Source organism: Heterocephalus glaber, unplaced genomic scaffold (genome assembly GCF_053883595.1).
Source record: "Heterocephalus glaber isolate CG9 unplaced genomic scaffold, H.glaber_assembly_v1.0 deba00001503, whole genome shotgun sequence".
NCBI classification, from domain to species: Eukaryota; Metazoa; Chordata; class Mammalia; order Rodentia; family Bathyergidae; genus Heterocephalus; species Heterocephalus glaber.
This window is the reverse complement of record NW_028258323.1, coordinates 1,744,032-1,768,648: the sequence shown is the minus strand read 5'-3', so window position 1 is coordinate 1,768,648 and position 24,617 is coordinate 1,744,032. Positions and strand designations below refer to the sequence as shown.

The 24,617-nt window shown below is 35.9% G+C and overlaps 1 protein-coding gene across 41 annotated transcripts in view; it reads right to left on the bottom strand.

The window, feature by feature from the left end:
- The window catches only part of Ptpn13 (protein tyrosine phosphatase non-receptor type 13), a 204,996-nt gene that overhangs the window by 31,192 nt on the left and 149,187 nt on the right, over positions 1-24,617 (bottom strand). For 26 of the 41 annotated variants that reach the window (XR_015440727.1, XM_021248832.2, XM_087185916.1 and 23 more), the window contains 15 exons: positions 19,647-19,736; positions 19,232-19,339; positions 18,932-19,063; positions 12,851-13,314; positions 11,768-11,914; positions 10,175-10,268; positions 9,409-9,494; positions 7,494-7,656; positions 5,956-6,170; positions 5,757-5,855; positions 3,934-4,298; positions 3,038-3,221; positions 1,485-1,643; positions 503-674; positions 199-409 (listed from right to left, as the gene is read on the bottom strand). Coding sequence is in view for 40 of the 41 variants with exons in the window: in XM_021248832.2 (XP_021104491.2) it covers positions 199-409; positions 503-674; positions 1,485-1,643; positions 3,038-3,221; positions 3,934-4,298; positions 5,757-5,855; positions 5,956-6,170; positions 7,494-7,656; positions 9,409-9,494; positions 10,175-10,268; positions 11,768-11,914; positions 12,851-13,314; positions 18,932-19,063; positions 19,232-19,339; positions 19,647-19,736 (2,689 nt within the window). In the remaining variant the exon portion in view is untranslated. The remainder of the gene's footprint in view (positions 1-198; positions 410-502; positions 675-1,484; positions 1,644-3,037; positions 3,222-3,933; positions 4,299-5,756; positions 5,856-5,955; positions 6,171-7,493; positions 7,657-9,408; positions 9,495-10,174; positions 10,269-11,767; positions 11,915-12,850; positions 13,315-18,931; positions 19,064-19,231; positions 19,340-19,646; positions 19,737-24,617) is intronic. The other 15 variants (XM_087185905.1, XM_087185909.1, XM_087185925.1 and 12 more) reach the window with 5 other exon arrangements.

The window sequence follows — 24,617 nt, the reverse complement described above, 5'->3', positions numbered from 1 at the left end:
CTGTCCTATTAATTACAAACATGTATTCAAAGACTTAACCACTTAATCTCCTGCCAGGAAGTCTATTCGAACTTTACTGAGTCCTGCTAGTCTAGTCTGTGAATTAATTTGTAGTATCTTGTAAGAGTACATAAGTATAATAACAACCTGAAGTACACGCACACACATACACAAAGCCCATCCATTACTGCAGAGTACCTTGTTGCTTTCAGCACCACTGAGGGAAGCGATGTGTCTAATGCCTTGTTAGCTTCTTCCAAGGTCATTCCTTGTGTGCTGATGCCATTCACATAATGTATGATATCTAAAAGTTGGAGATTACCCTCGACAGCTGCAACTGACCTTGGATTGATATCACTAATATATACCACTTGATGAAGACTGTCATGCCCTCCAGATAAGGAAAAACCTTCAACGAACAGAACATAATTGTTTTCTCAGTCATAAGTGTACTAAATCTAGCCAAGAAAATCATAGGGTACAAAGCTTGAATTTTCATTACCCAACTCCTCTTTGTTGCATGTTAATGAAATGTCAGGCAGCAAATGAGACAACAATGGCATCTTGGGTAATTCTAGAATTCGTCCAAGAACTAATCTAACTGTTTTAGGTGCAGCCCGGAGCAGATTCACTGCATCAGTGTGAGTCATGCTTGTAACATCTGTATCATTAACCTAGAAAAATGAAAAAGGGGCAAGATAGGATCACAATTTTTAGAACAGGAAAGTTAAATTGCCAAGAATACAACAATCTTTCTAGCTTTTTACATAATATGCCTTAATGAGATTAAAGGGGCTTTCAAATGAAACAGGAATCTTGAGTATTTCCTAAAGAGTTAACTGAACAAAAACCTTTACTTTTAAGTGGTGGAAAAGGGAAACAAATCTAGCAGAGAAACACAGTGTTACATTAACTCAACCTTGTTCTTTCTTCAGCCCTGGCTTGTTCTTTGGCAGTAATGGCGAAACTTTCAAACACCGAGTGCCCAAACTGCAACCCAAAAATCCACTTATTTATCACAAAGTGCCAACACTACAATTAAACCTTAGAAAAAGCAACTCATATACTTGGCTCGTGTGCTGACAGAGGACTTTGTGTGCCCGCTGCAGCATGTGTGCTATAGGTTCGCCACCACTGTTCTTTAGTTAATGCTACGATGTGGATAGGATCCAAGTCTGTCCCCTAAAGGCTGTGTGCTAGAGGCTTGATCCTGAGTGTGCTGTTGGGGTTTTTAAGAGGCAGAGCCTAGCAGGAGGTTAGTGGGTTCTGGGGGTGTGCTCTAAGAAGGAACTGTGAGGTCCCATGTCTTTGGCTTCCTGTTTCGAGATGTGATCTCCTTGCCACTGCATGCCCTTAAATCTTCAAAATCCTGAGATGATCAAATCTCATTATAAAGTTGACCTGCCTCAGGTATTTCAATATAATAACAAAAAAAGAACTAATTTACATTTGCACAAGTCTTCCATTCCTCTTAAAGGTCCCACCTTTACGAGCCGGTCTCCAGGCTTTAGCCGTCCATCACTTTTGGCTGGATCCTGTATGACATCGTGAACATAACAACCAATGCTCTGGTTGCCTTTGGTTACTGTAAAACCCAGGCTCCCTTTTTCTGATTTAATTAGAGTAATGGGCAGTTCTACTTCCTAGAGAAATACAACAGATTCCTTTAAGGTTGTCTATTTTACCCTACAGCCAAACAAAAAAGATGACTATTTTGATTAGCTAAAGAGGAAAACAAATCTCAAAAGTTTACTTAACTTGATGAAGTGAAAAAAACTAAGCCTTTCATCTGTGGATAGAATGCTTCCTTCCCCCAAGCAAGTAAAAGTTGGGTTTAAGTACAACATTACATGTTTGTTTTCAGATAGCAAAGACAGAACATAGGCATGCTTCCATTTTTGTATTTCCAAGATAAACAAGGACATCAGCTGCTATACTTTGATAATCAAAGAATATTTTTTGGAGGGAAGATTTAGAAAAGTTCTTCACATATTTCTAAACAACCAAGATAGATGCAAGAAATCACAAAAGAAAGTGGGGGTTTTGTGTTATTTTTGGTACAACAGGAAGTTTTTGAGTGATTATATATCAAAACTTGATTTATTACGACGTGGAAGCAAAAACATTTTAATATTTCAACTGAGATACATAGGTTGCTCATGTGGATGAAGACAGATTTCCAAGGAAATCATTCAAACATCATTTTCACTGTACTGCTAAGAATGAAGCTGAAGATGTAGATGCTACATATACTTACACCATTATAAGGAAACAAAATATCTGCACAGATCAACTCCAGAATATTTATGATTTTTGGGTGGTGAGATATAGATATTTTAATAATATTTTAAAGGTAATTTTTATAATAAACATTTATTACTTAGATAATAAGCAGTATTAAAATAGGCTTTTAATCCATAAAAAGGTTCATATACTTGGAAATTTTGTTCCCAAGCTTGATTTGTATGTTCATAAGTTCAAAGGCTATTTTCACAATATGAAGAATTCCTGTCAGGCACATGAGGAAAAAGTGAGAAAAAATATTCAAACTTTAAAAATTAAACAGGTAGAGTAGTTAATTGGAATTTGAGAAACAAATGAAAATATGATTTACTAAGGGTCTAGCCCAGCGATGGTAAACCTTTTAAAGCTTTCAATGATACAAAAAGCCTGCTGTGGCACACATGCCATAGGTTTGCCACGGCTGGTCTAGTTTTGCAGATGTATTTAATTTAATCTCTCCACAATCCTCTCAGGTTACTAGCCTCACTGTATTGCCAAAGCTCCTAAGAATCAGAAATGACCTATCCCACAGGTATCTGCCATATGGCAACAGAGCCAAGGATCTGAACCCAGATTATTTTGTCTTTTTCTCTAATTTCTCAGCAGAGAAAGATATTAGATATATTATCTATTTATTAGACACAGACATGAAGCTACTCTAAAAGGTAGCTTTTCTTCCCAACTAAAAGAGAAATCTTGAGTGTCTATATCTGCACTGAGAAAACATGGAATCTTGAAATACAGAACACCTTACCAGCTCAAAGTCTTCCACTTGGTTTTCCAGGTCATTTTTCAAAGTTATCAAGTTTTCTTGTCTAGCTGGTTCGGAAGTGTGATGTATATATTTACCCACTGAATTAGAGGAAGCAGATTCTAAGTGGGGCTGGCAGTTCTGCCCAGGAGTCACATCCAGTGGTAGAGGAGAAGGAGGGTTACTACTGAGACAAAGAAGCAAGACTATTTTCAAATACATTCCAATGTCAACATAGTTAAGTTGGTGCTATAACAGAAAATGCTCCCATATTCCTGTCTGGTTTTGATTTGAGATCCTAGCTACTTTTTGTCTGGTTCTAGACTAAGAATTTATTTGTCTATTATATGCTAATATTGTCATTATTTATTCTCTATCTAGATTTTATTCTGGAGGAACTCAAATCTTTTAAATTGTATAAAGACAGGTCAAAGAATTATACTCTTGATTCCTAGCTGATAATTCAAGGCTGAAGCTAATCTTTCCTTTGTATGCATCTTTGCTTTCAATCATTTCTTCTTTTCCCATCTTGGATGAACTGCCATTTACAAACTTTTCTCCCCACTCCCTTCCCTGTGTAATTTGCTCTAATCTTCCATTGCATCATTACCTAAATAAATCTTGTGGCTTTCTGGTTGAGTAGTATTGAAAAACAATTTTCTCAATTACTAGTAAATATGCTCAAGAGAGAAGCAACGCTCAGGTTGCCTGGCTAGAGTGTTTACTGCTTAACCAAATAAAACTGGTAGTCACAATAGCTAGACATTGAAAAAAGTCATCATTTCCCTAATCACTGGGAAGTTCACAGACACACTCCTTTCGGAAATATATATATTTCTGCCACTATTGTTGCTAACATCACCAGTTATTTTGAGTGTTAAGCATAACATTGACAATACCTGTCCTCAAATTGTGGTTTACTGGGTATTTTCTGAGGATAGTAAAACATGGTGTACATGGCATTTTCTTGACTCGTGGGTGCTGTGTGTTGAGTATGTATTTGGGCTACCATGTTGTTTAGAGTCTGGTGCAAAGCTGAACTCCAAGTTATATTTGATATCTTTGCTGGATCTTTTATCAAGTCATCTTCTCCACTCCCACTGCTGTCGCTATAGCTATCTTTCCTGGAGGGGGACTTGCACGGCTTCTTGATTTTGTCAGACACTTCATTTCTATCTGAGCTGGTGCTTTGCTCCACCCACGATGGCTGAGAAAGATCTCTAGTGCTGCTTGGAAGCACTTGAGCTGGAGAGTGGAGTGGGGTCTGTAATGGACACATTTAAAGAGACAGATGGTGACAACTCAACTGGAAACAAACCTGTTGAATAACAGCACTTTCTATTAAAATATTCAATTAATTTTCTGACAATAACAGTAATTTAAAATCATTAAAGAAAAAAATATGTCAGCAGCTAATATTGTATGACTTATATTTTAAATCAGAATTAGAATTACATATTCTAATTTGTATCCTACTTTCAAAATTTAGGTTTCTAAACTCTTTAAATATGCTTTGTAAATAATTTTAATAATCATCTAGCAATCCTAAGGATGGCTATACCTTTAACTTATTTCAGGCTTTTTCTTTTTGGCTATAGCATTGTTTCTAGGTTTTTACTACTAGAAGAACTTCTTTGTGCATATGTAAATTTTCACCTGGGTTTCTATTCCCTTGTAATTTTCTACACTATCAGACAAAGGATTTTTTAAAAGCTCTGTTAAATATTTCCAAATTGCTTTCCAGGAAGATTTTAAGAGACCTCCATCTGGTTCATCATATCTGGTGCCCTAAATCAATGTCATCTTTTAAAATGCTATTTCTAGTGTATTTTATATAAATGTTCCATTTCTACTAATGTCTTCCTAATGGTTCCCCTCTCCCCAGTATAAAGGTTACAACTTCTGTCTCAGATACTCCTGCTTTCTAAAGCCCAGAGTCACCATTCACTAGTAGTGCAGCAATTTTATGTAGACAGACAAGGGGAAAACTTTCTTTAATTGCATTAGTGTTCACTTAGGTTTGACCCCTACCTATTGGTATGCATTTGTAAATCACCACTGAAATAGATTCTGGATCCTTCAACCAAACCTTGGCAGGAAAGGAACTCAAACATATTCTATTCTCTGTTAAAAAAAGAAGGCCCTAAAAATATTAACTCATTTTTATCCAAACAAGCTCAGCCCTTGTTTACTTCAGTGAAAAAAATGGACATAAGATTTTTGTAACCATTATTTTATCTTTTCCATTTATGCTTAGAAGACACATTCCTGAAGTTCTAGCATCTAGAATTATAGAAATGCAGAAGAGAACAGAAAGTGAATTGTGAATTGATCACATTTGGCATGTGCATGGTGGTGGTGGGGGTTACTGAAGATTGAATCCAGGGAGTGATGAGCTCCATCTCTACTCTTTTTATTTTTATATTTTGAGGTAAGGTCTCACTAAATTGCCCAGGCTGGCCTTGAACTTGTGATCCTCCTCCCTGAGCCTCTGGAGTAGCTGGGATTACAGGAATGTGCTATCTTGCCTATTAAACTGACTACTTTACAAATACGGAATATATGTAAAGAGGCTGAGTGACACAAGATAGCACTCCCAGGTAAAGAATTAGTTAGGGATGAAACCCAGGAGACTAATCCATGATGTAAGTACTACAACTGAATTAGCAAATTACTAAATTGACATTCTACAAAAATATGAATTATTTCTCACACTTCTTACCAGAAGAGCAGTATCAATTTCTGGCAGTACACCGGGTGGAGGTCTACAGAGAAGCAAGCACACTTCTGGAGCTGTTCCCCTGAGAGCAGATATGACTTCCTGGGGTACCATGAATAACAAATGAAGACACCATTAACCAGCAAGGCCCAAGCTACCCAGCTCCTCATTACAAATGCTACACTCTAGTCCTAGGGCTCACCTGCTGTGACAGTCCTTTCAAAGAGGCTCCATTCACTTTCAAAATAACATCTCCCACATCTATTTTTCCACTCTCTGCTGCTGGCTGTCCAGGGAAGAGCTTTTTAACCCTTACTATGCTGGTGTTCATTTGCTGTGGTATAAGATTATCTTCTCGAGAAAAACTGAATCCTAGGCCTGAGCTATTTTTAAACAGTTTTACCTCAAATGTATTTTCTGGAAAAAAAGAAAATTTAAATATTTTAAAGCTGTGTATGCACACAAGCATACAAAAATATAGACTTTTAGACACGTTTTTAAAAATCCCAATTCACCCATGATATTTACTCTGTATGTACACAGTGCACCTTCACACTATACTCAAATCCCATTTTCCACTCTGTCATTAAGAAAACTCAATGAACTACTTACAAGGACTAAGCTGTTTCAATGGAAAAGACTTCTGAAGCATAAAAGACAGTTTAATAAGGGGTGGGGTGGGATGGGGTGAGTGGATCCAGAGAAGGGGAAGTACAAGAGAAATTCAGGTATATGTGGTAAGAAGAGCAGAGTAAATGTTAGCTGAGGGTATGGGAAAATTGACATGGATATTTTGGTGAGGTCTAATTTAATCCAGAAAAATTACAATGGGATTCTAATAAAATTCTCAGCAGCAAAATAAAGGAATAAAGACCAGAAAACACACACACACACACACACACACACACACACACACGCACACACACAAAAAAGAAAGAATGATAGGATGGAGTGAGGCTGCTATAAAGTATTTGAGTGGGGACCAGCAGAGCCCTGACTAGGTGTGGCAGAAGATAGGACAACCTCATTGACAGTGTTCTAGACATTTCCTTTGATAAAGTGCCTAAATTTGTGATGTTTTTGTATGGTACTAACTTGATGTGCTGCCATTCATGTCTGAAGTTTTGCCATTCATATACTGGAGCTGACTCTGAATAAGAGGACATTTATATGCAGATATCCTTTTTAAGAATTTAAATTCTTTGGGAAAAACCCCTCAATTATGGTTTTAAGGCATTAAAAATAACACGTGTAAAAAAAAAGAATGATAAAAAAGAACAGTGTGAAAAGATAGTTATATTGTTTTTATTTTCATAATCAGGAAAAATAATATCGGGTAGACCACCTTACTTTTGGCACTGAGTCAGAGTTGTAACATTTGTGTGATCAAATATAGATTTTAAATAAAAGACAAGCCATGACTGTGTACCAGGCACCATATTTATAAGGTAAAGAGCATTTAAGTCCCTTAAGAGGTGGAAAGTTGGAATCTCAGATAAATGTTACTCCAGTATTATAAACAACTGAGAATTCACTACTATATCATTCTTAATTTTTAAATTTTACTACCAACTGGTGATATGTCCATGGGCTGGCAAATTTTTTAAGAAAGACCAGTATTTGGGAATTATTAGGTGGAATGTTGCCTAGGGCATGAATTGTAAACCAACATGTAAATACCATATTTTGAATAATGTAATAATAATTTCACAGTGACACATGAGTTTCCCAAGGCCTGACCTTCAGTAACAAAGCTATAGTCTTTGACATGAGTTGCTTTCTTCACCATTTTTTCTGGACTTTGACCTTGTGCATTCTGATCTGGAAGGGTGCACTGTGGGGTAACAGGGACATGTTCTTTGGATGCTGGTGGTTGTCCCTTTTCTAACAGTAGATGAACCACCTGGATAAATAGAATAGCACTTAATTAGGAAGAGTAACAAGAAAATACTATCAGGACTTTGTACAGCTGGAGTATAAAATAATTTAAAGTAGCTACCTGTTCTACCAAAATATAGCTAGAGGGGGAAAAGACAGACCAAAGGATCAAAAGCTTCAAAATCACATTTTTATTACTTTCTGTATAGCTTCTGCACAGCAAGAGAAACCACCAACAGTGTGAACAGACAAGTTACAATGTGGGAAAAAATTTTCACCAGCAGTCCCTCAGACAAAGGTCTACTATCTCGAATCTATAAAGAACTTAAAAAAATCAGACCTCCCCAATTTAAAGACTCAATCCAAAAATGGGCATCTGAAATGAACAGACATTTCTCACACAAAGACGTAGACATGGCAAATAAACATATGAAAAAATGTTCAACATCACAGGTCATTCGAGAGATGCAAATGAAAACAACACTGAGATTCCACCTCACTCCAGAAAGAATGGCTGCTATCATGCAATCAACCAGCAACAAATGCTGGCAGGGCTGTGGGGAAAGAGGAACCCTGCTCCACTGCTGGTGGGAGTGTAGACTGGTACAACCACTGTGGAAATCAGTATGGAGATACCGTAAAGAACTAGGACTGGAAGTCCCATTTGACCCAGCTATTCCCGGGCTGGGTATCTTCCCCAACGAATTAAAAGAATCATACCACAGTAATATGTGTGTATCCATGTTCGTAGCAGCCCAATTTGTAAAAGCTAAAACTTGGAAGCAGCCCAACTGCCCATCAACTGGAGACTGGATAAAGAAAATGTGGGTTTTTTATAAAATGGAGTATTACTCAGCCATCAATAATGAGAAATTAGAGACATTTATTGCTAAATGGATGCACATTGAGGCAATACTCTTAAGTGAAATAAACAGGACACACGTGTAAATACCAAAGAGTTTCTCTAGTGTGAGAAACTGAAAGTGTAAATAAGGACTAAAAGATATAATAGATAATCTGAAATAGGAAGAAAAGGGGCAAAGGGGAGGGGGAAGTGAGAGGGGTAGGGGAAAGGAAAGAAGGGAATGGAATTAATATGAGAAAATGAAAAAATGGAAACAAAGTCTTTGTAAATAGGGAGGGATGGACGGGTTGAAGGGAGGTCAGGGGAAGGGGGAAAAAATAAGAACCAAGACAGTATGTAAAGGTGCCTACCTCCAATGATGAATGTCATTATATTGTACACCTAAAATGTACCAATAAAAGGATATACAAAAAAACACCCTACCATAAAACATGTTAAAATCTATGATAATAGCATAAACAAATCATTGAAAATTTGAGTACTAGGAAAAAAATTACTACTAAATTGTAGTATAAAAATCATTATAAATAATTTGGTAGACTTCCAGTCCTAAAATGTATTTGAATAAAATGAATTTAGCTTTTGGGCTGTCGAATGACTAGAAGTGAAAAATCACTAAAAACTAGGAAATGTTTATGAAACATTTAAACAATCCAATCTCCATCCCTTTCCCTGTCATTCATCTTTGGTAATATTAGGGGTAAATGAGACACAGAAAGCCAACTTCCTCAGTAAAAAACCTTTCTGTCATAATACTAGTCAATTTGGAAGGCAAAAAACAGACCCAGAATAGATACATAAATCAGGCTTGGTTTCTTTATTAACAAATGTAGAGGTCTCTATGCAACTGATACTATTCACATATTACGTCTTTTTAAGGTTTCTTAACAGGTTGGTATTATGATTCACTACCTGTCCTGTATTTCTCAGTATTTCCACAGCTTGCTTATGGGTAGCTCCTTCCAGGCTTACTCCATTGACAGCTAGCACACGATCACCTAAAATTAGGCGGTAATTTTCAAAGAAAGAAATCAAAGATTCTACATGCTTATATCTGCTAGTTCTATTTCAAATTAATTTGAGGAGAGATACAGACAAATTCTGGACAAAACTGCTTCATATCTTAACATGTTATTTAATTTCTTGTTCAATTCTACACTGTTAATCTCCATTACATTTTAGAGCATCTTTATAAAAATCAATTTAAATCATAAAAAAAAGCTGAATTACAAATGCAGAGAGTGGAAGCAAGTCCCTGGTTAGTCCTTAGAAATACAAAAGTCAGTTTTGGGTGTTTTTTTTTTTTTTGCAAGGACACATACTATCCTTTCATCATTCTTTGGAAACTTGCTTATTAACAGGTACAAAATACACACTAAAACACTGTCTAGATATATTCTTTTTTTTTTTGGTACCAGGGATCTAACTTAGGACCTCGCACTTGCCATACAGGCATGGTACTGCTGAGCTACATCCTTGGCCCAAGATATCTTCTGATACTATGGAATAAGATGAAAGAAGAGTTTTTAAAGCGGTGTTAAGGAATTGCTTAATGTAGTTTATAACTGAGTATATTTTAATTTCATATTATGAATTTAAGTGTCTATATCAGGTCTATTATTTTTTATCTATTTGATGGCTATTTGTGAATATAATTCCTACATACATAAAAGCATACCTTTGTGAATTCTACCATCAGACTCTGCTGCTCCCTTGGGAATAACTGCTTTCACATAAATTCCACCATGTTTGACACTGGTATTCACACCTCCCTAAACAGAAAAAGAAAAAAAAATATTTGGTAATATGAAAAATTTTGCACTCTGCCAAATATGAGCCTTAGAAAGCATTCAACTGACTAGACAAAGGAGTACCATTACTTCCACATGTGCAGTTATTTTAATACCCAAGAATATTGTTAGCTAAATTTTCTAAATGTCAAAACAATTTCTTTTTGGCAAACTATTTAATTCAGTAAGTAACTATACAAGAACTCTGTGAGGAATTGCTCTTCCTTTGTAAGTCTACATCATGCATTATAAGCAAGCAGAAAGCAAAGTCTATCTATGCAAAATTAGTGTGAGAATATAATTATCAGAAAAACAGTGTATGGAATAATACTTTCAGATCATATTTGCAAATCTGAGAGCAAATCCCATGAGGCAAGGAAAAAGTTTAAAAAAAATTTAAAAGGGTCGTTAGAGAAGTTTTTTTATGATATAGGTAAAATGTAATGAATCAGTTTTCTATCTTTTATGGACATGTAGGTTTTCCTTTTGGTACCAGAGATCAAACTCAGGACCTTGTGTTTGTGAGGCAGGCACAGTACCACTGAGCTAAATCCCTGGCCCCATGCAGTTTTTTTTTTATCTCCCTTCACCACAGAAAGACAAGAGAGAGGAAAAGTGTTAAAATATTTTTTAAAATTGACCTTATTTGTATATTTTAGCTATACATTATGATCACATTCATCATAGGGAATTTGTACCTGTACATAATATATCTTGATTTTTCTTAAAATATTTTAAAATATGCTAGAAAATCAGGTTTTCTTTTTGACCTCAATATATTTACAGTGCTGTTTCTCCTGTATGTTTGAATGATTTTTCATAATTTTCAATAGTTTTTTGAATGTAGTAAATGATAATTATAATAATTCAAGAACAGGAGATTAGTATAACTCTAAAATATTCCAAAATAATTTTATCAAAGAGCCCATGCTCATATTTAAATAACCTTTAAGATACATATTTTTTGGAACATCTAATTTTTAACTATTAAATATTTTTACAAGTATTATATATTTTAGAGAAAGGACATATAATACCTATTGTCTTAATTATTCATGATCTAGGTTAGAGATGCATCATCTCATTATTCTACACTCATGCAGAAACTGTCAAGTGTATAAAGCATACAGATTCATTTTATACTTTGCATGTCTTATCTTCAGATTAAGCAAGCATGAAAGGGAAGAAAGGCAGTGTTTCTCTATAATTTTTTTAAAACAGGAAAAAATGACTAACACTCAATTTTATCCTTTTTTTTTTTTGGTACTGGGGATCGAACTCAGGACCTTGCACCTGTGAGGCTGGTGGCAGAACCATTGAGCTAAATTCCCGGCCCAACACTCAATTTTTAAAAAAGTTTTAAGATAATTAATTTTAAAATTTTGTATTTGACAAGTGCTCCATATGAAGCAAAATAATTCAACTAATAAGTTGGTATATAATAGGCTGCTGGAAATGAAGAAGAGAAAACATTTGAAAACCTTGTCAAACAGTACCGTGACACTTATCCCCAAGCTGTTCTCATTTTTAGCCAGTTCAACCTCAAAGATATGTCCAGGTTTAGGAGGTGATGAAGAAAAAGTTTTAAAATTCATTTTGTTGGATGTATTCACTGAGGAAGAAGATTCCTTAACAAAGAAAAACAAACAAAAAAGGATTTCTTGTTAGGGTCAAAATGAATTACTAATGGAAGACAAATATGTGTTTTTTGGGAAAAAATTAAAACACAAGATATTAAGGGATAGAGTTAGAGTGTATTAAAAAAACAAAAGGGTTGGAAGACTAAGAGTCCAATGCATTCATTTTTACGGCTGAGGAAACCAATGCCCAGAGTTTGAAGTACTTGTTTGAGGTCAAACAGCAAGATATGGCAGAAAGAGGCCTAGATCCTAACTAGAACTTAACTAGGATTACTTGTTTAATTCATTTTATATTTCCAAGTTCATCAAAAACTTCCATTTTCTTTAAAAATCTCTATCTCAAGTGGTAGGCTGGACTGGAACTTCTAAGACAACTTCGTGTTTTGTTTTGCTTATGTCTGCAAACTCAATATAAACACAGGAATAACAGTTAAGCCCTGTTTATAAGGGCATAACCTTCTTGGGAGGAATATTCATTTTTAGTGAGCAAAAGGTATAAGGTATCTCTCTAAAGCTGTTCGTGAATGTGAGCTTACATTTCTATCATTTCTAATATGCCATTTTCATTGTTATTATTTGCATCCATTCAAATTTTCAGAAGAACTTAAGCCATAAATAGTAAATTTAACTGCCTATTCAGGAAGAATTTTTCAGATTTTAAAGTTCTTTTCCTAATATGTTAAATATGCAAGAGGTGAACAACTTGTAAGAGATCAATCAAAATCTAAGTACAGTCATTTTAAGGTTAGTGTCAGAGCTTTTATTTTCTCTACAAGTTAGCATCAAATGCAGTAGCAGTTAGTAGCAGAGAATATTACCATCCTTCCTTTCCAAAATCATGTAAGCAGCTTTTAGTCAATGTATTTGCTGTTGTTTGCTTTGTTAAGTGGAAAACACAAACAAACAAACAAATTAAAACTATGCCTTTTTTGGTGTCTGATGGTCTTGACTGCTGGAGTAAGTGGCTTCATCCATGTCTGAGTCTCCGCGTTCAGAGTCATCTGGTGCATCAGGAATGGCTGGCTTTCTGGACTTGCTTTGGTTACTGTTGGAGGAAGTTCTCTTTTTCTCAGTAGCTTTGGATACTACAGATGGGCAAGGGCTGCCATGCTGTGATTCCTGCCAGGCTCCGTCACCTAAATGGCTGCCAAAGAAACCATTAACCTGGCTTGGGGACAAGCTGGCACTCTCTGTCCTGGAGTCCTGAGAACTGAGGCTTCCTTCCCACAGGCCCCTAGGCAGCATACAGGAGCCCTCTGTGAGGTGCCTCAGGGCACCCCGTTGCCAGGGGGGGTCCTCCAAAGAATCCACTGTGTTTTCTCGTGTGTAGAAAGTCTTCTTCGTGTAGTTTTTCATCCCATTGGGAAAATGCACAGGAGTAGAAGGCACTGTAAGCCAAGATCCAAGAAGAGAATAAACAAAGTCCATGCCATACATGCTTGTGTTTATACTCATACACAAGGCTCCCTGAGGATCACTGGAGTTTTACAAAGTAACACAGGCAAAACATCTAACCTAGGCTGTGGAGCCACAGCAGGGTCCCTGCAAAGAGTAGAGATTGGTTTTGTTTTCCTTTCTCCCTCCTCTGGTTGTTCTTACAACAACCTCTATTAAAATGTGTACCCTTTTTGGCTCCCCATCTCATTTCTCTTTTTCAAGTCTCATTTCAAATCAATTTTCTGTGATAACTTTTCTGGTTCCAAAGATAATGTATACTTTTTTTGAGTCTCCAACATTCTTGGTCTTTTTCTCCCTCACTCCCTTCCTTCTTTCCTTCCCTCCTCCTTTCTCTCTTTCTTTTTTGTAAAGTGTTGGGGATTGAACCCAGGGCCTCATACATGCTAAGTAAGCACTCTACCATTGAATTTTATCTCTAGCTCTTGTTCTCCTTTATGTAATAGTTATTTGTATACTAGTCATATATTTTCCTACCAGACAGCATTTATTGGACTCCAAGTAATTACCAAGGAGGGCAACTCTAAATTCCTTATACGTAATTCTTATCAGAAGCCACTTATGAAAACTTTCTGAAGACACAAACCACAGGAGACATGTGGAAAAGAATTACAGATGCGAATTTATAAAGAAAAACTTCAAAGTTTTACATAGCAAGTGACATCAAAGAAAAAGTTAAAAGAATAAGCAACCAGACAGCAAATATTTCCAACACCAACAACAAAAGATAGAATATCCCCAATATACACATAGTTTCTACAATTTAATAAGAAGGTTAAAAAACAAACCTCCTAAAAAACACAGGGCATAATATGTGGACTGGAAATTTGAAGTAAAATACAAATAACCAATAAATATATGAAAAGATAGTTTCCCTACTGCTTAGGCACACACACTTTATTGAAGTTTTTTACCCCCTATTTGGCTGACAAAAATGAGAATAACTTGGTAATTCTAGTACTTCCACTGAAGATGTAATGAAGAATGTCAAATCTACTAGGTTAGGCTACAAATTTTTGCAGGGCAATTTGGTAACACTTGTCAAAACTTTATTGTACATACTCTTTAACCTAGTTTCAGGTATCTAACCTCCAGAAATATATACATTTGCAATGTTATAAAAAAGTCAATGAATTTTAATATGTTCAAAACATAAAATATAATGCCCCATTAAAAAGGTGTATATGTTGATGGATGTCCACAATACATTGAATGAACAAGAAACAGAATGATATGCTGAGTATAAAAATTTTTAGTAAAAATGCTTGCATTTTATATATATATAAAACACATATAAATTATGTAAATATCTGTAATAGACAGAAAACTACATACACACCAGATAGTTTCCTTAGAAAATAGGGCAAGAAGATTTTTAGCTCTTATCTCATGAGTTTTGCATAAATTAGATTCATTTTAATGAGCTAGCATGCATCATATAACTTTAGAGATAAGTAACAAAAAGAAAAACAAGAGCTGCTATGATTTCAATGTGACCCCCCCCAAAGTTCATGTGATGGAAACTTCACTCCAAATGTGACAGCTGATAGGTGGACTCTAATGGGGACTGTTTAGGTCATGAGTGGATTTGTGCCAATTTGAAAAAGGACTCATGCTGTGAATTCATCCTCTTGCCCTCTCCCTTTCTCCATGGGATGGCTCAGCAAAAAGGCCCTCATCAGATGTAGGCCCCCATCTTGATTTCCCAAGAAATCTAGACCTTCTCCACCAGACTTCTGTTCTTTCTGAAGTACTCAGTCTGGAGTGTTATGCTGTAGCAGAGCAAAATGGACCAAGACAAAGTCCTCTTCTCTGGTTAAGCTGTAATTGAGAGAAATAGCCCGGGGTACACACTAGTCATTTTCTAGGTACTTTTGAGTTTTACCTCCTTTCAAGACACACTACAGCACAGCTACGCAGCATAAGATTAATCTCTTTCTAAAGAAATAATTTCACACAAGCACACTTTAACATTGTGCTTTTAATTTCTATTGAGGTTAGTAGAGCAAAACAAACAAACCAACACCACAGGAAACTCTGCTGAGACAAACACCTCCTCTGACCCTCATACTGTGTAAAGTTTCTGTGTCACAGGGTCAAGTCTTCACATCTTTGACTCCCTGCTGACACAGGTATAACTAAGTCTGTCTAGTCAGTTGTTCAATATTTATTTCCTCTGATACAGTGTGATTTCCATGAAGGTGGTGGTATTGTGTCATGTACATTCCACATAATAAATATTTGAACAATTGAAAGAATTTCCTATAAAACACATCTTTTTTTTTGGTACCAGGGATTGAACTCAGGACCTTGTGCTTACAAGGTAGGCGGCGGAACCACTGAGCTACACCCCCAGCCCTATAAAACACATCTTAAAAATTAAAATCTCCTCTAGGGAATTCAGGGGTAAATGAATTTATTCTAAATTTATATACTTCTTTTGATAAAATAATAGTGAATAACGGAACCCAATGTTCTGCTTCTTGGAAAAAAAAAGATTTTGGCTCCTTGAAACTCAGGTTTCCTTCTTTGCCTGACCAGACTTCAGTAGGAATAGAAGGCTTTTATGGGTAGTGGCAGTGTCTCCTATTTCCTATCCATCTATTGTGTTTGTTCACACATAAATACAACATAGACATAATATTTAGGTTACAGAGGAACCACAGTTAAAATGACATCTATATAAAATTTTTAAAATTTTGTCATATTATATGAACTATATTTTTTCATCTTTTATCATAAACACCTAAATTTATGACTAATGTTCACTATCTAAAGTTGTTTTTCAGCTTTTTCTTAATTCTTTAAAATATTTTTCAGAAAACTGGATTTCTATTTATCAAAGACTGAAACTTGATCCCTGTCTCTCACCTTATAAAAAACAAAATCAGTTCAAAATGAATCAAAGACCTAGGCATAAGATCTAAAACTTTGAAACTGCTAAAAGAAAATGGGGGAAACAATTCAAGTCACAGGCACAGACAGCGCCTTCCTGAATGTGACTCTAACAGTATAGGAAATAATAGTAAAAACCAAGAAATGGAACTACAGTAAATTAAAAAGTTTCTGTACAGCAAGCAAAACAATTAACAGAGAGAAGAGACAGCCTACTGAATGGGAGAAAATCTTTGCCAGTTACTTTTCCAACAAAGAATTAATATCTAGAATATATAAAGAAAGAGTCCAATCAATAAATGGGCAAAGGAATTGGACCACTTCTGAAGAGCAGAAATGCAAATGGCCAATAAATATATGAAAACATGTTTAACATGTTTAGCCATTGGGGAAATGATCGAGAGTCCATCTCTCCCAGTCAGAATGGCTGTCATCAAGAATACAGGAAAGAATAAGTTCTGGTAAGGATGTAAATTAGTATAGCCATTATAGAAATCAGCATGGAGCCTCCTCAAAAAACTAAAAATAGGTCTACCTTTTGGTTCAGCTATACCACTCCTTTGTATACACCTGAAGGAATTAAAGTCAGTACATTAAAGGGATACCTGCATACCCATGTTTACTGTGCCACAATTCACAACAGCCAAGATGTGGAACCTACCTATTTGCTCATCAGCAGATGAATGGATTAAAAAAAACACACAATGGAGTACTATTCAACTATAAAGAAGGAAGAATTTTTGTCATTTGGAGGAAAAATGAATCTGAAATCATGTTGAACAAAATAAACCAGACTCAAAGACAGTGCATGTTCTCCCTAATATATGGAATCTAAAAAGATGACATGAAAGTAGAAGGGAGACTAAAGGGAGGGAAAAGGGGCAGGGGAAGAGGGTGTAAGGGAGAGTAATGGGGAATGGAGATATGCATATCCCCGTATGTATGTGTGTGTGTGTGTGTGTGTGTGTGTGTATATATATATATATATATATATTTTTTTTTTTTTCCAGAGCCCAGGGCCTTCTCTCACTGTGAGCTATATCCCAGCCTTTTTTAAGGGTGTGGGTAGGGTCTCACTAAATCAATAACTTGCCCAGGCTGGGCTTGAACTTGCGATCCTCTAGCCTCAGCCTCCCAGAGTTTTGGATTCAGGTGTGTACCACCATGCCTGGCTTGATCTAAATATATTGTGAGCACTGAAACCTAGTATCTTGAAAAAAATCAAGAGCTAATACATGATAGAGCTTGAAAGTGATAATTATTTACCAATACAGGTGAACTGTAGTCCTTTAGTATACACAGCAGGAAGTAATTTTAAGCAAAAGGCCTTCCCCAGGGCCCATCAAATTGTATCAGCAGCCCATGCTCTTGTGATGATAGTTTAATGGACAGCCCTAACTGAATACACAAGAATGTTTAAAAAATAAAAATCACAATTAGAACTCAAAAAAATATTTCCCAGTATATATTTGGGATGAAAAAAAAATGTACATGAGTGTAGTATGTGTATATATCTAACATTTCCCTATTTTTGGAAAATACTATTAAAAATGAACTAAAATGCACATTTAAATGCTTAATAAATTCCAGGCATGTACTAATTCTTTATGTTGCCTTACTTTTCATAATCTACAAAATATGTCACTATGTGGGTCTCTAAGCACAGGGAGGTCTTCTAAGCCTTTCTCAAGGCACAGAATCAAGTGGTGGAGACAGCAGTGCTGGCCTGTGGAGCCCTTGCCATGGTCCAGGGCACTGTGCTGCCCCCACATGGCCATGCACGCTTCTCTCACAAGCACCCACCCCTAACAATTCTACAAGGCAGGTAAGGCAGGACAGAGATCAGTCTTCTCTTTAAATAACATAATGAAATAAAACTGTGGCTCAAGAGGATTTCATTCATAGAGCTAATAAATGAGACAGGCAAAACTTAAACCCAGGGTTTCTGATCTACTTCACATGCTTTTTCTCTTACAATGTGCTAATGGCAGGGATTATAAGACAAAATATGGTCTTGTTTTTAAGTTTCTGCTTTGTTGTTCTTTTCCTTTTTATAGAGAAAAGATTATGGGCAGGACTTCATAGATAACTATCATAGAACCATATTAATTACACAATGATAAAATAATTCTATTCCTCACTAGACCTGAGTAGAGATGAACACACCAAGTATTCAGAATTCATTTGTGACTTTTTTTTTTATTTTGGTGGTACTGGAATTGAATTTAGGGTCTTGTGGATGATAGGCAAGTGTGCTAACACTGAGCTGTATTTCCTGCACATTTTATTTTATTTTATTTTTATTTTGAGCTAGCGTCTCCCAAAGTTGTCCAGGCTGGCCTCGACTTAGGATTCTCATTCTTCACCCTCCTGATCACCCAGGATTTCAGGCATGCACCATCACATTCAACAAATGACACTGATTTTGCACAATGAATCTATTTGATGCATATATTACTAAACAGGAACAAATCAGACAATCTTGGAACAATGAATGAAATGTTACACTGACACATAAAATTAAAGCAATTAGAAGCACACATGTCAGACTACCAGAAAGGAAAAAACCAGCTTATTTTCAATTTACTGGGCCGTTGTATTGAAGTGCTTGTGAAAAGTGAAACAGAACACATAACTAAGAAATAATCACATTACCTTTGGATATTTTTTCTTTTGGCTGAGAGATAACAAGTGTCACATCTTCAGGTGCATTTTGCAAAATTTCAGTTGCAGCATGGTGGCTGACCCCCTCCAAACTCACACTATTCACAGATATCAAACGGTCTCCTGTAAAAATAGATAATCCTGTATTTCCAACAACAAAGGGAGATTCACACCAAACTGTAGAAATGTCACCATGTTATTAGTTTTGTTTGGCCTAAGTTCCACTTTTGCCCTCTTTGCAAATTCATGCCTATTAGTAAGTACTCAGGAAGTTACCAAAATGCAAAGTACCTGGCTTTAAGCATCCATCTAAGTCAGCTGGTCCTCCAGGGGTAATGGAACTGATAAATACACCTAGATCCAGTCTTCCCATCTTCTCTCCACCAATAATTTCAAATCCTGTAAACATGTTTTTAAAAAGATCTTCAGGATACAGATGTTTTCAATGATTAGCTTTCTTGAGAAACAGAAATGTGGAGATGCAGGTCAAACATGATTAACAGATAACATATCTGACATGGAAACATCTGTTAAATCTGCTGGAAGTGTTTCTTGTAGGTACCTCCTCTTTGGGATCTGGTAATTTGGGTGGGGTGGTAGATTGCAGGGGTCGAGCAATGAAGTGGACTACTGATTGCCTCAATGTCAGTGCTATGCCTCAGATTATTTGGATTTTCAGAGATTTTCAGGAATCTCACAGACTTACCTAAGCCATACTTTGAATCTTTTTTCAGGTTCACCAATGTGATCTCCCTTTCTGGTGAAGACACGATGCTCCATCTTTTGTGTAGCACATCTATTAAGAATTTATAATTTTAAACGAAAATAAGTATCATATGCTCAAGCAGTAAAATTGTCAGCTTGCTCCAATGTATATACCAACAAATACTGTTAACAGATTGCTCGATCGATCACTTTAAAAATGTGTTTTGCATTTATTGGTATTGCTGTCATATTTTTAGTGATTTCTAGCTTACAAAAACAACTATTATCATATTTATTCTCCATAAATTATTCTCTTCGAAATTATGTATTTCAGTTACAAGTAGGTAAATAAATTTCGAGAGGATAAAGGATTTGAACAGGTTTAGTTGACTAACACCGAAAAGAGCTCTCTTCAACTCAGGTTTCCTGGCTCCAGGTGTTTCTGTTATATCACATTTGACAATATTCAATGTTATTACGAATTTCCTTCTAACAAACCATTACCAGAAAAATGTTTCAAGTCAGTATTTAGTAAATAGTGGCTAAATAAATCAGTTAAAAGAATGTCAGCAGGGCCAGGGATTTAGCTCAGTGGTTCTGCCGCCTGCCTCGCAAGCACAAGGTCCCGAGTTTGATCTCCAGTACCAAAAAAAAAAAAAAGAGTAAAAGAATGTCAGCACTAGAATGAGAATTTACTTTTTTCTGATTTCCACTTAGTTTATTTTTTTTGTACTGGGGATGGAACTCAGGACTTTGCCCTTGCGAGGAAGGCGCAGTGCCATTGAGCTAAATCCTCAGCCTTCCACTTAGTTTTAAGTAGGCTAATCATTCACAAATATATTAACTAAACCAATAAATATGCTTAATTGCCACGTTATTCAATTAGTTCATCTATTTAGCAATTCAAGTATTTAAACACACAGTTCTTAACATCAATTATAATTTGATAGCTCAAAATGGCCTGTGTACTAAGGTGGTAGCAACAGTGAGTTCCACACATTTTTAAAGATATGTTTTTGTAAACTGAATTTTCAAATTCTATGTAGTTCTTAAGCATTTTGAAACTTTGAAAAGTAGAGATTATGGTATATCTAAAATACAAACCTAAATTGCCTTAAACCTTTATATGCATTTTTGTAACAGGCAAATTACTGCGAATACAGACCTTATGTGTTTACCTTCCAACATCAGATCACCCATGGATGTAAAATTGCATTAAGCTATAAAACAGTTGGTAATTTGCTGCACAATATATAGAAGCTGAAGGGATATAAATGTGATACTTTACATTCTAGAAATACATTCTTTTGGTTTGAGAAACATCGTTTCCTCTCAGGAGTGAATTGTGTATCTTTTTTTTATATACAGGAATCGAACTCGGGACCTTGTGTTTGCAAGGCAGGCAGTGGCATCACTGAGCTAAATCCCCAGCCCTTCTTAATTGTATCTTAACCATAATATTAATATGTTTGTTAGCTCCTTATAGTGCATATACTACTAGTCAGTCGTTTCTTTTTGACCAAAACATAGTTATGATCAGTAAAGATAGTAGTAATTTGTTATTTCTAATGATTTTATTAACAAGATTACAAAAATATCACCCTAAGATTTTTTTATCCTCAAATAAACAATAGGGTCTAGTTTTCAGCTAGAATACAAAATAACAAAAATCATAAAATACAATGAAATAAACAAGGAGTGAGGCCACATTCTAAGAATGGAAGTCAGCAAAGTGCTAAAGTGACCACATTAGTGAAGTGGAAGAGAGAATCAATAAAGATCAAAGCATAGAGTGATTAACTGATGATTGCTTTCAATTTCCACTCTTGCCCTCAAGTCACAGATTTAAGCATTTGATTAACAAGGAATTAGGATACTTGGAAATGGATGAAAATCATTTCTCCACAGTACCTGGTAAGAGCAAATGCTTGCATTTTCCAAAAAAGCAAATTCCTAGGCAATATAGACAAAATAAAATCCAACTAGGAATAGGTCAGTGCTGTACTTAACCTTGATAAGTTTTCTTTACCATTGTGAAGATAAAATTCACCTACTTTATACAGTGTTTCTACCTTTGATCAATAGTCTTAATGTTTCTATGGAATGTTTGAAATCATAGATGTTCATTTAAAAAGTTAAAATGCTGTGTTTTTTTTCTTTCTTTCTTGGTACTGAGGATCAAACTCGGGACTTTGTGCTTGAGAGGCAGGCAGTGGAACTACTGAGCTAAATCCCTGGCCCTGTGTTATTTTTATTTTCAACATAATGTGCTAATAAGGATTGGTTATTACTCATCTGGCTAATTGTGTGTGTGTGTGTGTGTGTGTGTGCACGCACGCACACATGCATGAGTATATTTTTGTCTCCCTAATCAGAAGATTTCTCTATATTCAAGGATTCACTACTGTGATTTCAGTATTCATTCATTCAATTCTATCCTTCACATTTAACTGTGCAACTCTACTGTGAATGTCCATCCCTAAGCTCTTTGAGAAATAAAGGAGGTGACGTATATGAAAGCTGATAGCACAGCAAATGTGAGAAAAAAAGCAAAGAGCTCATTCATTATGACACAGAATCCCCTTAATTCTGTCAATCAAATAGCTGCATTACAAAGGCATGAAGTCCTAAAAAGTGCTAAAGAAATTCCCAGAGAGGAGAGGCTTCTTCCTGCTGGAAGTAAAGGAGATGTCAAGGAAATAGGGTAGGGTTTAATAAGTGAATATACAGATGGCAACACTGTAACAAGAAAGACATTCACATGAGAAGAAGACTGAAAGCATTCCCAAGGAAATGTCTAGAGAACAAGATTTGAATGATTATTTGATTAGGAAGGGAAACTCTGCTAGTCCACCATTCTTTTTTACTTTTTAACACTCCCTTTCCCCCCATGCCAGAGCCTTGGTGGTACATGAAGTGACCCATCACTGTGGTGGGTAGAAAGAAGGAAAGATGGTGCGCAGTTGCACGTTACTGAATAATACTGCAGACACTCTGAGTGTCTATCTTCAACTCTTTTCACACCATAAATGTCCAAAAATACTTTTACACTGATTTTTTTTTAAATTGGAGGAGGCAGTATCTGATGTTACATAGTATAGTACGTGACAATCTATGCAAATATTCATAGTGTTCGATGAGAACTGAGTAGGTTTTATGTTTTTCTGTAAGTGAAACAGATATTTTAAGAACCATGACATTTCTGAGTTATTTTAATTACTATATGAAAACACTAATATTCAAGTACTTTTTTGTGTGGTACCGGGGATTGAACTTGGGACCTTGTGCTTGCAAGGCAGGCGGCAGCACCACTGAGCTAAATCCCTGGCCCTCAAGTACTTATTTTTAAATCTGTGATTTTCCTTTCCTATTAGTATACACTATAATCACAGAAAAGTTTGCAAATAATACAGTGGAAAAACTTCAATTTGAAATTTCCAGTTCTTTTTTTTTTTTTTGGTACTGGGATCAAACTTGGGACCTTGCACTTGTGAGGCAGCGGGGGTACCACTGAGCTAAATCCCTGGCCCAAATTTCCAGTTCTTTAGGTAATATGGCATGTTGGTGCCATCCCCAACAGGGCTTACCTGGGAAATTCTTTGAGAAGGATCAACCAGTGCACAATTTAGAGATTATGTGTATATGCTCTCTGCATTAGCAACTGTGGCTCTAATCCTGCCTTACCCAGCTGTCATTACATTCATGAGATTGTACACAGCCCCAGTTAGAATACATGAAGTAATATTAATGATAGATATGTGAGTAAACTAATTGAGTTGCCCAGTAAGAGCGTAGCTCCGACAATGTCAAAACTATATTGGAGGAGGAAAGGATTTCAAGGAAGTAGGGCAGGATGTTAATAGAATGAAAAGGTCATGATACAGCGAAAATCTGTATCAATCTAAAAATGTGTGTTTGTGTGTACGTGTGGTACCCAGTATCTCATGCGTGCTAGAGTCAACCTTTTCCCATTACCACACAACCCCAGTCAGCATTAGCAGCTGCATGCCATTGACTGGAAGAGTTACTGGTACAAAAGGCTCTTGTTGAGAGGGCAGAAGGGGCTCTGGAAAAACCAACCCATCATTCTCTCTAGGGAAAAAGACCTATTTCAAATCTTTGGGATAATGGGCCAACAACATCATACTGGTATAAAAACAGAGAGGAGCAGTTTTCACTGTTACACAACTTAAAATGTTATCTATTCTGGTGGTAAGAAGGAACATAATTAAAACTTTAGTTTTCTATGTCGGCTATTAAGTCAACTAGGACCACATAACATCTCCAACTCATTTAAATCATCCATAGAATACAGAGAGATGGATTGGATACTTTCAATTTACTAAAATTGCATCTAGTTAATTCTCCTATTTGTTCAATCCTTTATGGGCACTTTGGACTTTTATTTTTAATTATTATTTTTAACTTTGCAGGTATTCAAATTAGTATTTCCTCTTTAGAGAGGAAAACTAGCAGGTGAAATTACCATGGCCCTTGGTATCTGAGTAAATAAAGTATGTTTTAAAATCTTATTCTAGTTGTTTAACACTTCACTAAAAGAATATAATGAGTTTTTTGCTTTTTCGTATCGGGAATAGAACTCGGGTCCTTGTGCTTCCAAGGCAGTCGGTGGAACCACTGAGGTAAATCCCTGGCCCATAATGAGTTCTAATATTGAAAGATATTTATTTCAGTGTTTGTACCATGTTACTGTGCACTAGAACAGTCTATTTTACAGGAGGTTTTTAGTTTTTGCATTTCATTTTTGTTAAGAGTCCTATGTTAGACTCCATAAAATACTTGCATGAATTTCATGTTTTGGATACTCCAGGAAATAACATGACAAATTTAGCTCAAAGTTTCTTTTAAGCTGTTGTATAATAATAAACAAGAAAAACAAGAAACATTAAGAATCAAATTCACATAATTCTTGGATAAGTTTTACATAGTTTGTTTTTACTCTCTTATGAGG